The 16,361-nt window shown below is 47.0% G+C and overlaps 1 protein-coding gene across 1 annotated transcript in view; it reads left to right on the forward strand.

The window, feature by feature from the left end:
• Positions 1–16,361, forward strand: part of pag1 (phosphoprotein membrane anchor with glycosphingolipid microdomains 1) — a 33,278-nt gene that overhangs the window by 8,664 nt on the left and 8,253 nt on the right. Inside the window, exons 3-4 of the mRNA XM_061820746.1 lie at positions 14,135–14,366; positions 14,488–14,545. Of these exons, the coding sequence (XP_061676730.1) occupies positions 14,179–14,366; positions 14,488–14,545 (246 nt within the window). The 5' untranslated portion in view covers positions 14,135–14,178. The remainder of the gene's footprint in view (positions 1–14,134; positions 14,367–14,487; positions 14,546–16,361) is intronic.

A 16,361-nucleotide genomic window follows, 5' to 3' on the forward strand; every position in this document is an offset into this window, starting at 1 on the left:
CATAAGAGTGTAAGTGTAACAATGTCTTCATAAGTGCGTCGATTTGACAACATATGTGTAATAACCAAGGTGTAACGAGTTAGGTTGAACAACGTGGGCATAACAAAAGGTAGGGAATCGGGAACGCTGCCACGTGGTGGGCGGGCGCGTCAAATTGTCCGGTCGCTCTTGAACGCGTCACTCTTGACACATTTTAGAAACGTTTTCCCTCCCTCCCCAAAAAGTCAAATCGAGAGCGAGGACAAGCGGTAAAAGTTTTCCAGTCCGTTCAGCTTCCACGCTCGCGGGAATCTAAGAATAACATCAGGGATCAAGCATCCAGGAAGCCAAAGGGCCTCTCGCCTTCCTCAAACAAGCCGGTCTTTGTTGCGCTCGCTTTCCATGCACTCCCGCGTCCTCATCCAGTCTCCGGACTCTCCGTTTAATCTTCCGCGCGTCGCCGCCGTCTGAAGATTTGCCCGTCGGGCCCCCGGTCGGAAAGTGGGTAAATGTGATCCGCCCTGTCTCGCCCGGATAATGGCGTCCGTCGACGAGTACGCTCAACGGGTTTAAAAAAAAAAAAAAAAAAAACACTTGCACTCCCGTCAAAACAATAAGCTCTGTGATCAAAGAGACGAGTGGGCGGGAAAAAGGACAGCAAGTCGACGGTACTTCGGCGGCTCCATTTCGGTTTTTGATGGCGAGTGAACGATGATACGATTGGATCCAATAAAAATATTGCTGGTTACGACTCGGCGGCACGGTGGGTCACCTGGTAAAGCGTCGGCCTCGCAGTTCTGAGGACCCAAATTCGATCTCGGACCCGCCTGTATGGAGTTCGCATGTTCGGTTCGGGTCCTCCGGTTTCCTCCCGCGTCCCAAAAACGTGCAACATTAATTGGACACTCTAAATTGCCCCTAGGTGTGATTGGTTGTTTGTCTCTATGTGCCCTGCGATTGGCTGGCGACCAGTTCAGGGTGTAACCCCGCCTCTTGCCCGTTGACAGCTGGGATAGGCTCCGGCAGTCCCCGCGGCCCTTGTGAGGATAAGCGGCAAAGAAAATGGATGGCTGCATGGATAGCCACTACTACTTCATGTAAAATGGACGTTGGGATTGTACAGGTGTGGCGTTAATCTACAGCAGGGGTGTCGAACTCGTTTCTATCGCGGGCCACATTGTAGTTATGGTTATGACTGAAACCATGAAAATCTTGAATTGACCCATCATATTTGCGCATAAAAAAACTCGTTTTGGAGTCAGAAATCGAGGGTAACGGCTTTTTCAACTGTTGTTGACAAAAATGCTCGCAATATCTCAGCGTCATCATTTATGGTATGACAATTTGAAATTTTGGTCCAGATTTGAGCAAAAACCACAGAAGTTGATACACGCGATTTGCCGTCGCGGGCCGCACAAAATCATGCGGCGGTCCGCATCTGGCCCCCGGGCCTCGAGTTTGACACCTGTGGTCTACATTATTCCTCTGTAATATTTTTAAACGACAATAGTGGGATGAACGAATGATTTTTTTTATTTTTTTTTTGCAGAAAGTTCCGGTCATTGAAATTCGCGCAGACTTTAGGAACGAAGATGTAATCGCAAAACTGTTAAAATGCTATAATCGTTTCTGAATATGGAATTTTGCATTTGTTCGTAAACGCCTTTTGTTAGTTCGCGACGCACATAAACAGACGTGACCCCCGCCGTTTCATATCTGGCGTTCCGCGGTGAATTTAAAACAACCCAAAAAAGAAAAACAAGTTCTGGGAGTTTGTGGAAACGGGCCGGCCGCTTAATCATTGCGTAATCCTGCGCGGTAATTAAAACGATGCCTCTTTACCTTTGGCGGAGGTTCAGAAATGATGTCGCGAAAGGAAAAAAAAAAAAAAAAAAAAAATCGAGGCCAGGATGTTGGCGGGCGGAGAGCCGAGCGGGAATTTACAGACGTAACCTCGTGCTGCGTTCAAAAGAAAAATAGAAAGCGCCCCGCTGCTTGAAGGAATCTCGGCAGACAGGAAATAAAACGATTAGTCCCTTTTGGGAGACTTCCTGCTGAGTCGGCATGTCCCCCTTGAGAGGGGGGGGGGGGGTCGCCACAACCATCCACAGCGCAAAATCAAAAGTTGTCTTAATCCGATTGGAAGCGCATTCACCGGCGACACAAACATTTCTTTGTGTTCCGCGGAAAAAAGGCTCGTTTGTTTCCGGTTCTGAACGGTCCGCAAAGAGAGATTCAGTTTTTGGGAAATGTGCGCGATTCCCCCACACCTGACCGCGTGGACGCGAGATGCCTTCTGCAAGGTTTTAGAGCGGGGGGGGGGGGGGGGGTGGTCAAACTCTTTTTCGTCTCGGGCCCCGTCGTCGTTACGCTTTCCCTCGGCGGGCCCGTCGTGACTGTGAAATCATAAAAATCTTTCGCCGCTTAATCATGTTTACGCGTCGTGGAATTTATTAGGTACCTTAAAAGTTGCGATTTTTGTCACACGCGTTCAACTCTGCGGTTTATGCAGTGATGCGGCTAATTTGTGCAGTTTTTCTAACTGCCGCGAGGGGGGCGCTTGAGTGGAAAAGGTAAGAGTGAGACCGGTGGAATGTATGTGCCGTGGAAGTGACTTTTACACGTCCGGCCCTGTTAGCGTTACACTAGCATGATACTGCCGTGATTTTTACCAGTATGTTTTTTTTTTTTTTTTTTTTAAACCAGCCCTGGTGGCGCTAGGGTTAGCACAGCAGTGCTAGCGTTAGGGTTAGCGCGGCGGCGCTAGCGTTAAACTCTCTGTGAATGCGAGTTTCAACGTGGGTACTTGCGGCTTTTACACGGCTGCGGCGTACGTACCGGGTGAATCTTATAACCGGGTGCGCTCCGTAGGCCGGGAATTACGGTACTTTTGGTATCAGAAATCAAGCTTTTTCAACTATTGTTGATGTTTTGCAACAGAAAAAAATGCTTGCGATATCTCAACGTTACGTGAAAATATGATGTTTTTGGTCGATACACGTGATTTGCCTTCGCGGGCCACATAAAATCATGCGGCGGCCCAGAGCTGGCCCCTGGGCCTTGAGTTTGACACCAGTGTTTTAGATTTTGTAGACGAAAAACAAATTTCATCCACATTGAAATCTCGACATTGTGGGGTTCGATTAATATTTTTCTTTTATAGCGAGTCATGGACTTCATCACCAAGATATGCGAAAACCCTTCAATGTAACGTCCGCCATCTTTCTTGCTTACGTGGTGGCAGTCCAACAACATTTTTAGCAGTAGTCTGTCGTTGAAGGACACCAGAAAAATGAAAATGAAATGTGTGTTGTAAGTTGAAATGACAAATTTCAAATTTGGCAGTAGTCCGTATCAGAAGGAATTATGAAAATGATCATTTGGACCCTCATTTCGCTTCTTCCAACAAAAATGGGGGATTTTCTGCCTCATCCCACATGGCTGACGTGCTCCATCCGCACTCAATTACAGAAAAATTTTTGTAATTCATTTTTGTCTACCCGTTTGGTATTTGATGGTGTCGCGGTACACACGCCTGATCGATTCCCGCTCAGCGATGGTGTCGATATCTGCCTTGCGACTGACTGGCGACCGGTTCAGGGTGTAGTCCGCCTTTCGCCCGAAGCTAGCCGGGATAGGCTCTGGCTTTCCCGTAACCCTTGTGAGGATAAGCGACTTGGATCAAGACATGACAAGTGAGGATAAGCGGTAAAGAAAATGGAAGAATGGATGAAGTAAATAAAGTCTTTGATGAAACTCTGGTAGTTTTGGGCGCTACCAAGATGGCGTCTTTGGACCAAAATGGCTGACCTGGTGTATCTTTTCCAGGCACTTTTTTTTTTTTTTTTTTATAATAATACGATGGAGCCGCTAACCAAATTTCACGTCGTTCAATCAAACGGGCTCCGAGGGTCTGAATTTCCCAAGGCAATCTTTCCGCCGCGTGCTCCGTTCCTAATTAAAAAGGATGAACAACGGACTCGACGCGCGCCGGAAACAATGATTGGCTCGCGCTAACGAGCAGCTCACGGGCTTGATTTAACGACGCCTGTGCGCCGCTTTGACCCGTGACTTCCTCCTTCCACCACTCGCCGCTTTTCACTCGGCGGCGGCGGTTCTGCCTCATTGTTCCTTTTGATTTGAATAAATGAGAAAACGTCTGCCTGTCGGGGGGGGGGGGGGGGCCTCACAATAAATGCTCGCTTCTATATTCATTTCCTCCACCGCTTTTGTATGCTAAACGCAGGAAAAGACGGAAGGACGGGGGGGGGGGGGGAATTCCAACACGGCTCCCCTTTCACACACGCGCACACCCAAAAACGTGGCCTTGTGGCAATAAAGACACCCATCTTTTTTTTTTTTTTTTTAATCTACCCCCCCCCCCCCCCGTACCACGTTTCGATTAGCAACGTGAAATTCGGTAGGCGCGGCTACAATCCGTGGACGCAGGAAGTCGACCAAATCGGTTTCGCTGTTTCCACGGGTCCTTCTATCCATCCATTTTCTTAGCCGCTTATCCTCACAAGGATCGCGGGGAGGGCTGGAGCCTATACTGTCAAAGGGCAGGAGGCCGGGTACAGCCAATCGCAGGGCACATAGACACCGGAATTGAACCCGGGTCCTCAGAACTGTGAGGCCGAACGCTTTCCAGCTGAGTCACCGTGCCAACCTAAATTATATATTTTTTCAATAATAATATCATGGAATTGTGACTGCAAATAATTTCCGTTTTTCTTTTCACTGGAAACTCCATCCATTTTCTTAGCCGCTTATCCTCACAAGGGTCGCGGGGAGTGACAGAGCTTATCCCAGCTGTCAAGTGTGAACTGGTCGCCAGCCAATCGCAGGGCACATAGAGACAGACAACCAATCACACTCGCAATCACACCTATGGGCAATTTAGCGTCCAATACATGTTGCATTTTTTTCGGGATGTGGGAGGAAAGCGGAGTGCCCACCCGGAGAAAACCCACGCAGGCACGGGAAGAACATGCAAATGCCACACAGGCGGGTCCGGGATCGAACCCGGGTCCCCACAACTGTGAGGCCAACCCTTTTGGGTCCTTCTAAAAGGAACTACTTCTATTGATATCATATTTGACCCACATTAATTAGAAAGATGGGTCACGCTGAGTTGCAAAGCATTTGAGTTTTTTTTTTTTTTAGTAAATATCTCAATCAGACTGCGATTGGCTAGCAAAGAGTTCAAAGTATGGAAAATTGCTGGGATAGGCTCCAACGCTCCTGCGACCCTTGTGGGGATAAGCAGCTCAGAAAATGGATGGACGATGTTGTTGCTTCCTAATGCATAATTGATTTTTTTTTTTTTTATCTCAGGGCCGCGGAGTACTCAAATCTAAAAAGTTCCGGTCCAATACTTTTTTCGACGTCCAGAAATGGAATTGTCACGATTTCCGCATCTTCTACGCGCACGCACACAAGGGTCACTCATATCCCGAAGCCGCCACGCTCGTCACTCCATCGCTAAACCCGCTGTAACGCGGAAAGAAACGCCGCCAATGATTTTTTTTTTTTTTTTTGGGGGGGGGGGGGGGGGGCGTAGTGCGCACGCACGCACGCACGCACGCGCTCGGAGGCCCGCTGGCACTCCGGCAGACGTTTCCAGTTGTTTCCAGCTGCTTCTCACTTGCCCGCAAAACCGAAGCAACCGCAGACCGTGGCGAAACGCCCCCCTCCCACCCCCACCCACGACGTGCTTTTCCGAACAATAGCCGCGCTGTTGCGGAAACTGAATCCGCTGATGTTCCGCACCCGTCGTCTCGCGGTGAACAAATCTTAACCTTTTACAACAGCCCCTGTTAATCATTCATGTTTCTATTTTTATATATATTTTTGGTCTTTAAATACATAACACTTTGCTCAATAATTTACGCATAACGTTTTCTGACTAACGGGAGGTTTTGGGCCACGCGTGTTGCCTTCAAGTGCTCACGAATGACTTACTTGCAAACCATTTTTGATCAAAACTGGTGTTGCGTGGAAACCCCCCCCCCCAAAGTTATGACATTTTGTATTTTTAATAATGTACGATGTGATGCTAAACCCCCCACCCCCTTGCTGACGCCGCTCCGGCCCGCAACACCACCTGTTCTAGAAAAAGACTTTCTGGGTCGCGGGGGGATTACCAAAACCTAGCAGGAGGGGTCCGTGTGTGTGGGGGGGGGGGGGGAAATCGGGGGTCCGCAACTGGGTCAGACGGCTGCAGTTCAAAGCGAAGCGACGCCGCAACTTTGACGGCCGGTCGCTAGCCAAACGCACGTGGTAACCGCGCAGGTAAACGAAAGGCTCACTTCCTGTTTCTAGGGCCGCGCCCCTTCCGCTTTCGGCACGTGGCGAACTTTCCGCTAACAGACAGCGACTGAAACTTCAGAGGTTCAACGCAAATCTTAATAAATTCATCAGTTTTTGACACGCAGCCGCACTTTTAAACAGCGGTTAAAAAAAATAATAATACGTCACGTTCTCGACGCGTTAGCTCGTTAGAAGCGATTATGGCGGCGGAAGCCCGGCTCGCGCAATTATACGTCTGTCCGCTGTGATTATCGACCGCGTTAGCCGCGTCCTTGGCAAAGTCAACGCTAGCCGCTAAGGGCTAAGCCTGTAAAAATACGGCCAAGCGCGTTAATCGCGGCGTAATCCTTGCGTTATTACTGGCTACGGACCTGTGCTGAACGCTCACGTCCGTAATTCCATTATTACGGGCTGGCGTTACGTCATTGAGCAACTCAAGCGGAGAGTTGCGGAAGTCTCATTCCACATCCAGGTGGTCGCCATATTGGCTGCATCTTCTGTCCGTGATGTCACACCGGGACATTCGCCAATGAAAACACGCCGTGCCGCCCATTATGGGAGTCGAACACGCGCCTTCTGACACGGAAGCTCTTTTTTGCGAGAAGAGAACATCTCACAACCGAGCGAAGTGACCGGGGCAATATTACCCTCTCGTTTCGAGGCATATTTAGATGATATGCGGATCAAGGCCGAACCGCATGCGGCCAAACCATCATATTTTACAGGCACTGGGGATCTTTTGCCGTTTTTTTTTTTTTTTAAATCTTTAATGTTTACCACCACCGCGACTAATTGCGCTAGCGGGACGTGGCGGGTCCAAAAGAGGCGGCGTTCCTTCAGCGTGGGACAAACGCCTATTCACAGGGATGCGCCGCGAAAAGAAGAGATTAGGATGCCAAGCGGCGCACGGGGGCGGGGGGGGGGGGGTCGTTGACGATGCCGTCCCCCTAGCAACCCCGTAACCCGCGGCGACAGCTGCTCGACGGTGCGCAGACGCAGCACCAGCCTGGCGATGCTGTCGCCATGGAGATTCTTGCGCTTTCTCGACGAGATCAGGATTTCGAATGTTTTGTGAGCGAAAACCTTTTCACGGAGCAGTTTATTAGTATCACCTGCTGGAAGAGGTTTTATTAATATTCAAATCGAAAACATACGGATTTGCAATTATTGTTGTGTGTCTTTTCACAAAGTGACTTTCTACATGCCGACTGCGGGTATTTGCAAAAATTGTTCGTAGCGTCTTTACTGCAATAGTTCAAGAAAAATGATCAAAGATTTATGATCCTCCTCCACTGCTGCTGCATTCCTGTCGTTCCTTTTAAGGGCGGACGTCCATCTTACAAACCGGAGCATGTATTTCGCCCCCCCCGTTTTCCTGAGGGGGGGCCCCCGACCGACAGTTGGCCGGTCGTCTGTCCTCCCGCCGCAGCAAATCTCACACAAATTGCGAGGTTCATCCCTCCCGGCTTTCAAGGAAATCAGTCGCGACTGGATTACACATGACTTTTTTTTTCTTTTTAAAGCAGCTTAAAAATATTGAAAAAAAAAAATAAAAAAGCAAAAGTTGATGCAATCATGCGCCCCCCCCCCCCCCTCCTCCCTGCTGGATGCACTTTGGATCCCGTCGCAGCTTTTACGTCCTTCTACGTGTCATCGAGTCATAAAAACAAGTCATTTAACATATATCAGAATAGAGAGAAGACATTTTTAAAAAAATAATGAATAATAGTTAATTATTTGCTCTTCATTATATTTGATGTAACACGGTACGAGCCCCTTTAATACCGTAACTACGCTAGTGCTAACGCTAACAGTGCCGGTTAAAGTAAAACCTACCGGTAAATATCACTGAGACACACTGGCACGGCGCTAGCGCAGCGCTAACAGGGCCGCTAAAAGTCACTTCCTCGGCACATATATTCCACACCGATCTCACTCTTACCTTTTCCACTCGGAAATTGCCTTCTTGAAGCAAAAAACAGCCGCAAGGAGATGTCTCATAGCGTTAGCGTGGTAATAAAGCTAGCACTAACGCTAGTGCTAACAGGGCCGGTTAAAATAAAACCTACCGCTAAATATCACTGAGACACGCCAGGAACACAGCAGCAACACGCTAGCGCAGCGCTAACAGGGCCGGTAAAAGTCACTTCCTCGGCACATATATTCCACACCAATCTCACTCTTACCTTTTCCACTCGGAAATTGCCTTCTTGAAGCAAAAAACAGCCGCAAGGAGATGTCTCATAGCGTTAGCGTGGTAATAAAGCTAGCACTAACGCTAGTGCTAAAATAAAACCTACCGCTAAATATCACTGAGACACGCCAGGAACACAGCAGCAACACGCTAGCGCAGCGCTAACAGGGCCGGTAAAAGTCACTTCCTCGGCACATATATTCCACACCGATCTCACTCTTACCTTTTCCACTCGGAAATTGCCTTCTTGAAGCAAAAAACAGCCGCAAGGAGATGTCTCATAGCGTTAGCGTGGTAATAAAGCTAGCACTAACGCTAGTGCTAAAATAAAACCTACCGCTAAATATCACTGAGACACGCCAGGAACACAGCAGCAACACGCTAGCGCAGCGCTAACAGGGCCGGTAAAAGTCACTTCCTCGGCACATATATTCCACACCGATCTCACTCTTACCTTTTCCACTCGGAAATTGCCTTCTTGAAGCAAAAAAACAGCCGCAAGGAGATGTCTCATAGCGTTAGCGTGGTAATAAAGCTAGCACTAACGCTAGTGCTAAAATAAAACCTACCGCTAAATATCACTGAGACACGCCAGGAACACAGCAGCAACACGCTAGCGCAGCGCTAACAGGGCCGGTAAAAGTCACTTCCTCGGCACATATATTCCACACCGATCTCACTCTTACCTTTTCCACTCGGAAATTGCCTTCTTGAAGCAAAAAAACAGCCGCAAGGAGATGTCTCATAGCGTTAGCGTGGTAATAAAGCTAGCACTAACGCTAGTGCTAAAATAAAACCTACCGCTAAATATCACTGAGACACGCCAGGAACACAGCAGCAACACGCTAGCGCAGCGCTAACAGGGCCGGTAAAAGTCACTTCCTCGGCACATATATTCCACACCGGTCTCACTCTTACCTTTTTCCGCTCGAGTGCCCCCTCGCGGCCGTGAGCAAAAAATGCTCAAATGAGCCGCAGGGTTGAAAGGATGTGAAAAACGTTGTGACTTTTAGGCCGGAAATTACGGTACATATCTGGCCTCTCTTTTTAAGACATCTTGCACATGGTGCACCATTTTGACGTCTATTTTCTCACCTGCCGTGCATCAAGTATTCCCTTCTAAAAGCAAAATAGAACCGCAAGTAGACGTCACATAGGGTAAAAATAAAATAAAAAAAAAATGAAATTGAAAACAGGCTCAGCTTCCCCCACGACTCACTCGAAATCTGAAGATTGTTGTCGGAGGATCGTCATCCCCGACCCGATCACACACTGGCGCGTTGCCCCCTCCACGCGCCGCACTTCCCATCTGCCGTGTCTCGATCTGGGCCCCTTGCGGTCTTCCATATTTTAGCATCCGTTTAGCAGGAAGCGTCGAAATGCTGTGAAGGCATGAATGCAGTGTGACGCGGTGCACGTGGGTCCGTTGGCTTGGTCGGGGGGGGGGGGGGGGGGGTTCTTTTTAACATAAACTGCAACACTATTCCTTGTAGGCCTGTAAACAATGACATTTCGCCCTTGTTTCTGTCCTCAATTGGTACACGGTGGGAAAATTCAACTTGATGATTGGCCTACAAGGTATTTTCAAAATGTGTGATATCCTGAAAACGTTGGTAGAAGTAAAAACAATCTTAGTCATTTTTCACTTTCACCTGTGAGCATTTTTATCTCTCTGCATGTGTTGCGGTACCATTTGTGTTCCAACATACATGGCTTGAGTTATAGCACTGCAACGGCAACGCTCATTTCATTCGCCCGTCTAAGGCATTTTGCATTGTGTGGTAGCATTAAAGAGCTTTTAAATGATGTGATTCGATTAAATATGACACAAACAGCTTGAAGGAAATAATTAGCAATTTTTGACTGTATTGTACTGTATATTGGCCACTGTAATACTAAACGTAGATATTTCTGCACTTTGCACAAAGTACACCCCCCCCCCCGTCCATTGCGGTGTTTAAAAGACGACTCAGCTTTTTTTTTTTTTTTTTTTGCTTCACCCTCACTTGATCGCAGATATTAGTGCGAGACTTCCTCTTTTTTATTTTTTGATCTACGTGCAGAAGCGAAAGTCGGGCATGCAAAAGCGAGCAACGGGCAAATATTGGATCGCCGAGTTCACACGAGAAAGGGGGGGGGGGGAGGAAATGCGTTCTATATTTGCATCTTTATTTAATTGTGGCACGCTGACGCCCTGCCAGAGTCAGCCCACTTCCTGTGCGCTGCAGCTGCGCTAAATGTAGACTTTTTTTGGGGGGGGGGTCTTACAGTCCCCCGGAGGTAGCTTGAGGAACTGCAACTATGAGATGAACTACCGCAGTTGCTCTCCAAACTCTTACACAGCAAAAAAAAAAAATACAGTGGACTCCTTGTACTACCATCATGACGGCCATTAAAATACGGTAGCGCCTACATGTAGGAATAATATACTACAATTTTGATAAAACTTATCTTTTTTTTTTCCCACGTACCGCTAAGTGAGTTGGTGTCAAAAAGGGCATGTTAGATATTTACAAAGAAAAATGGTACACAGAGAGTTTAACGCTAACACCGCTGTGATAATGCTAACGCCGCCACGCGTGCGCTAATGCTAACAATAGCGCTGCCATGCTAACGCTAGAACCGTGTCACTAACAGGGCCGGTTATAAAAAAAAAAAAAAAAAAACGTACTGGTAAAAATCACTGCAGTAACACGCTAGCGCAGCTCTAACAGGGCCGGACCGGTAAAAGTCACTTCCTCGGCACGTATGTTCCACCAATCTCACTCTTACGTTTTCCGCTCGAGCGCCCCCTTGCGGCCGCTAGAAAAAATGCACAAATTAGCCGCACCACCGCATAAACCGCAGGGTTGAAAGCGTGTGACAAAAGTCGCAGCTTGTAGGCTGGAAATTATGGTAATTTTTCTTTCTTTCTTCTCCCATAACAGTACACGTTTTCACACTTGAACAGTCATGGATACTTATACTGAGTACCGATGCCACTACTACTTTAGATGCATAAAATTTGACAGATAATTGGCAATTTGCCGTAGTTTAGCGGCGATTCCTGGAGAGGAAGGCAGATTTTTATGAATTTTTTTTGCCTTAAATATCGGTTACCCGATACCTTGAAGTAAGGCCCGGATGTGTCCAATATCGATACCGTAGCGTTTGTTTTTGCATAGCATTTTGAAATATTGACATTGTCCTCTTCAGCTCCAAAATATTCAGCTTGTCCTCCCATTTTTCTCGTTTTAGTTGGGTTTAATCTTCCAATCGACATATTTATCGATCGTGCTTGTATCTGCGAAGGCGAGGTCCCGCTAAATTATGCAGTTATCCCGTTTCCCCCGTTCCGGCAGGACACGTCCATTTGTCACGCCGGAACCGTCGGAGCCCGTTCCCCGGGGGCGGGGGTTGCCGTGGCAACACACGGATCCCGGGCCAACTCAACATGTGCGTTGTTTACGTTTTGCCGGCGCTGTCCTGTTCCCAACCGCCCCCACCCGCCCAAATAGCCTTCAGGGGTCAAGGCACAAGATGGCTGAGCAGTGTGTGTGTGTGTGTGCGCGCGTTTGTTCTGTGGTGGCAGATTGGCTCGGCGGGGAACTGCCGGAACGGCGCCGCACTGAATCCGGGCCCTTTTGCGGCGCTTTAAACATTACAATTGGAACCAAAAGTAGTTTTTCCATTTATATATCCTAGTAAATCAAATACTCCCCCCCCCCCCCCACGGCACGCCTTTCCCCTGTCTGCAGTTAAGTAATCAAAGCTCTGTTTGCCGAACGCGCGCTCGCCGCATGCGACTTAATCCCGAAAGGGCCCCGGATCCAGAGTTGTTGCCATGGCGACGCAGCGCCGCGGCAGACCTGTCATTTTTCCGACAGCGGACGCGCGAGACGCTCCGATCAATACGCGGTAGCTTGTTATGAACGTCTAATAGCATCAGGCGCAATCCGCTTGCTTGTGTTTGTTCCCTACACTTATAACAATAACAATATTGCAAAATATAATGCCTTATTATTAGCGTGGTACCGTCAAAAGTTATTAATTCGTGGGTAGTAGTACTAGGTACCAGCTAACAACTCGGGTACCTAAGTGTGCGCCTTGAGGTGCACAATTGGAGTAGGTGGGATCGTATCCATCCATTTTCTTAGCTGCTTATCCTCACAAGGGTCGCGGGGATTGCTGGAGCCAATCCCGGCTATCAACTGGCAGGAGGCGAGGCACACCCTGAACTGGTCGCCGGCCAATCGCAGGGCACATGGAGACAAATGAAAGCCACACTCACAATCACACCTCGGGGCAATTTAGAGTGTCCAATGAATGTCGCATGTTTTTGGGGATGTGGGAGGAAACCGGAGCGCCCACCCGGAGAAAATCCACGCAGGCACGAGCGGGGAGAGCATGCAAACTCCACACAAGCGGGGCCGGATTCGAACCCGGGACCTCAGAACTGTGAGGCCAACTCTTTACCAGCTGACTCACCGTGCCACCCACGCCAATAACAATATTGCAAAATATAATGTCTTATTATGAACATGGTACCCCCGAAAGTTCTGAATTCGGCCCAATATTGGGGCGACATGGGTACACAATTGGGGGATACCTAAGAGTGTACCTTGGAGTGCACAATTAGAGTAGATGAGATTGTACCTGCGGTTGGTGTTTTTTTTATGTACCTTGATTTCCAAAATTGAGGTCCAAAACTGAGATATATTAAATGATAAATCGGGGTCTCAAATCGTTGTACATGAGCTTGCGCACTTCCTGTTTGTCCCTCACGTTCCACACCCCCTTGCGCTTTCTTGCCAATGCTAAGTGGCTACATGTTAGCATTATTCGCTTCCTAAGAGAAAATTTACAGGCCTTTGGTTCTTATTTGATTTGAGTGACCACCAAGGACAGGAAAGCGTCGTGACTAGCGCCCGCCGACGTCGCGCCAAAGACATAAACTCCAGGGGACAAAATTCCAGCGCCTTTCGTGAGGTTCAAGATTTCATTCACACGCCCGTACGTTGTTTTTCTCGCTGCAAGAAAATCAAATGGACTCAGGGCCGAGATGTGAGGAGGTCGCAGGAACAGGGTCACTGCAGCACAGCAACACGATTAGTTGGGACTCGAGTGCGGCGGCAGGCGCTCAGCTGCTCTCTGCCGCCACCTGCTGCACAAATCAACACTTTGTTCCCTGTTTTCAGATAGCAACAAGAATTATTTTTAGACATTGTAGGGTCCCGTGTGTGTTTATTTCAAAACAAGGCAACACATGGAACTAATGTTATGAAAAAGGATAATGGATGTATGTATTTTTAGGTCAGTTGTGTGTGTTTGTGTGCTTGTGTGTATATACAAGGGAGGGAAAATAAAAGTTGTGTTTTTTATACTGTTATGATTTTATATATTTTTTTATATTTAAAAATATACCTGTTCTTTTTCTGTGTAAATATAATAAATAATTACTGAACAAGTTAGAATAATGTGTTACATTTAAACTTTTTTTTTATCTGGCTAAAAAAAAATCAAGTGTTTCACCTTTTTCCATTTTTGTGGGTATGAAATAAATATAATTGTAATAATGCAATTAATTAACTAATTAATAACTGCTTGAAACATTATTTTTTTTTTTAAACAGTTGAAAAATAACACAATGGGATATTGTTTTGTGCACAGCTGGCGCCAGTCCGATGTCCTCGCCTGCCCTGGTGTGATGCGTCATGGCCCCCGTGCTGACTGGCGTGTGGTGGGGGCCGGAGGCCGCCGTGGTCGGCGCGGGGGGTCGGGCGGCGGCCCGGCTGGGCGTCTCCGGCGCCGGCGCCCATCTCGTCCCCGCGGTGGCCCTCAGCGTCCTGGCCGCCCTGGTGCTGGTGTCCGTCTTGCTGCTGCTGTGCACGAGCTGCCGTGGGTGAGCGCTTGAGAGCAGTGCATGATGGGAGATGTAGTCATCGGCGTCTCCTGCTGCCTTCACATCTATTGGAGACATGATATGAAAATTCAAAAATACTCAATTTTGTACTCTTTTGCAGGCAGAAGAAAGCAATCACCGGACATCCGGCAGGAGACCGGGTGGACCTCATGGATGCGGTATGTAAACACACGCTTGGGGTTTTTTTTGTTATGCTTTTTTTTTCCCTATTAAATCAAATTATTCTTTAAGTTATTAATTCTTCAATCATCTTTTAAAATGTAAATGGGGAAAGCGTTAGGAAAATGAAATTCAGGGTGAATAAATGTTGTAGGTATTGAATTATTGTGAAGAAAATAAATAATCATGACTACTAAACTTGCAACAATTAATCAATTATTAATTTAACCAGCAGCCATTTTGATAATCGATTAATCGTTTCAGGATATTGTTTTTTGTTTGACTTTCACCCTCTCAAGAGTAAAATAATCTGTGATTTATATCGTCCTCCATAAACTGATTTGTCTTTATGTTGAATCAAAATAAGACATTTTCAAAAATCTCCTTTTACTTTGGAAAACGACGAAGCCTTTTTGCTGATTTTCTGGCATCTTATCGACCAAAACCAATAATTGCATCATAATCAATTTATGTTCACCTTGAAATATTAATTCCATATGATGATGTATTAGAATTCAAAATAATTGATTGTTTATTTCTTTTTTTACAACTACGTCACAATTACTTATTTAAATCACCAAAAAGAAGACGTCATTAATGTAGTATGGCTGGAGTTAAAAGATGACGTAGTCGAGTTTTGCAGCGGCTATGACCGTTTGCGTCCACTGAGTGTCGCTGTTGTCCCAGCCAGGCTGTGCATCAGTCCCATTCTGTCGAAGGCAAACAACGAGCAAAAAAAAAAATAATAATTTTTAAAAATACCATCGTCCTCATGTGAACTTTTCATAAATCACGTGGGTGTGTTTCTCTGATGAAGAGGAGGAGTACTTGTTTGATTCCTTTTTAGTTCTTCAGAGGCTGATAGTTATTACCTGTTTGTTTAGAGCAGTGGTTCCCGAACTTTTTTTAAAAAATTATTTTTAGCCCCCAACCCCCCCCCACACACACACAAACACTATACACACATTTTTTGCGTAAATACGCATCAGCTTACCTTGCAATAATCAATAATCACAGCAACTTTTACAGTTGAAAAATGACACTGACGAGTTTATCGAGCCGCAAAGAGTAAGCAAAAATGTATTTTTTTTTTTTCCTGCTACAATTTAATGTCTTCCATCATTTTATTTAACGTCATATCAGTGGCCGGCGTGGGTTTGTGTGCTCGTTAGTAAAATGACTGCCATCTGCTGGGTGTAACTTAATAACATTGAGCTCGCCCTTCGACCCCCCCCCCACCCCCCGCTGTCATAACGGGGTGCCCCCCCCCACTTTGAAAACCACTGCTTTAGAGCCACTGTGGGGGGGGGGGGGGCGTTCATGTTACTGTCCTTGAGCTTCAGGGTTGTTGATGTCATCCTCTGCAGACTTGTGCGTTCACGTCAGCCACTTTTGTGCGGAGATTCTGCAAAATTGCTGCATTGCGGCTGGAACGGATGACCCGGCACTTATCCTTCCTTCCTTCCTTCCTTCCTTCCTTCCTTCCGCCTTTACCTTTTACACAGAACCTAGCAAAGCAAAATCCAGATGAAGTCAATGTCCATATTTGCACTTGTTACGTAGCTAGCAAACAGGTCTTAGCGTCGTGCTTTTTTCTCCAGGTTTGGGCGTTATTGTTAAAAAAATTGCAAAAATCACACACTCTTAGCCTTTCAACAACTTTTTTTTTTTTTTTTTCAACATAGTAAAGAGTTTTGCCGATTCACGTGCTTAACGCGATTGCGACTTTTTTCACACGCTTTCAAGCCTGCGGTTTTTGCAGCGACGCGGCTAATTTGTTCATTTTTTCTAATGGCCGCAAGGGGGCACTCGAGC

This window comes from Syngnathoides biaculeatus, chromosome 1, assembly GCF_019802595.1.
Source record: "Syngnathoides biaculeatus isolate LvHL_M chromosome 1, ASM1980259v1, whole genome shotgun sequence".
NCBI classification, from domain to species: Eukaryota; Metazoa; Chordata; class Actinopteri; order Syngnathiformes; family Syngnathidae; genus Syngnathoides; species Syngnathoides biaculeatus.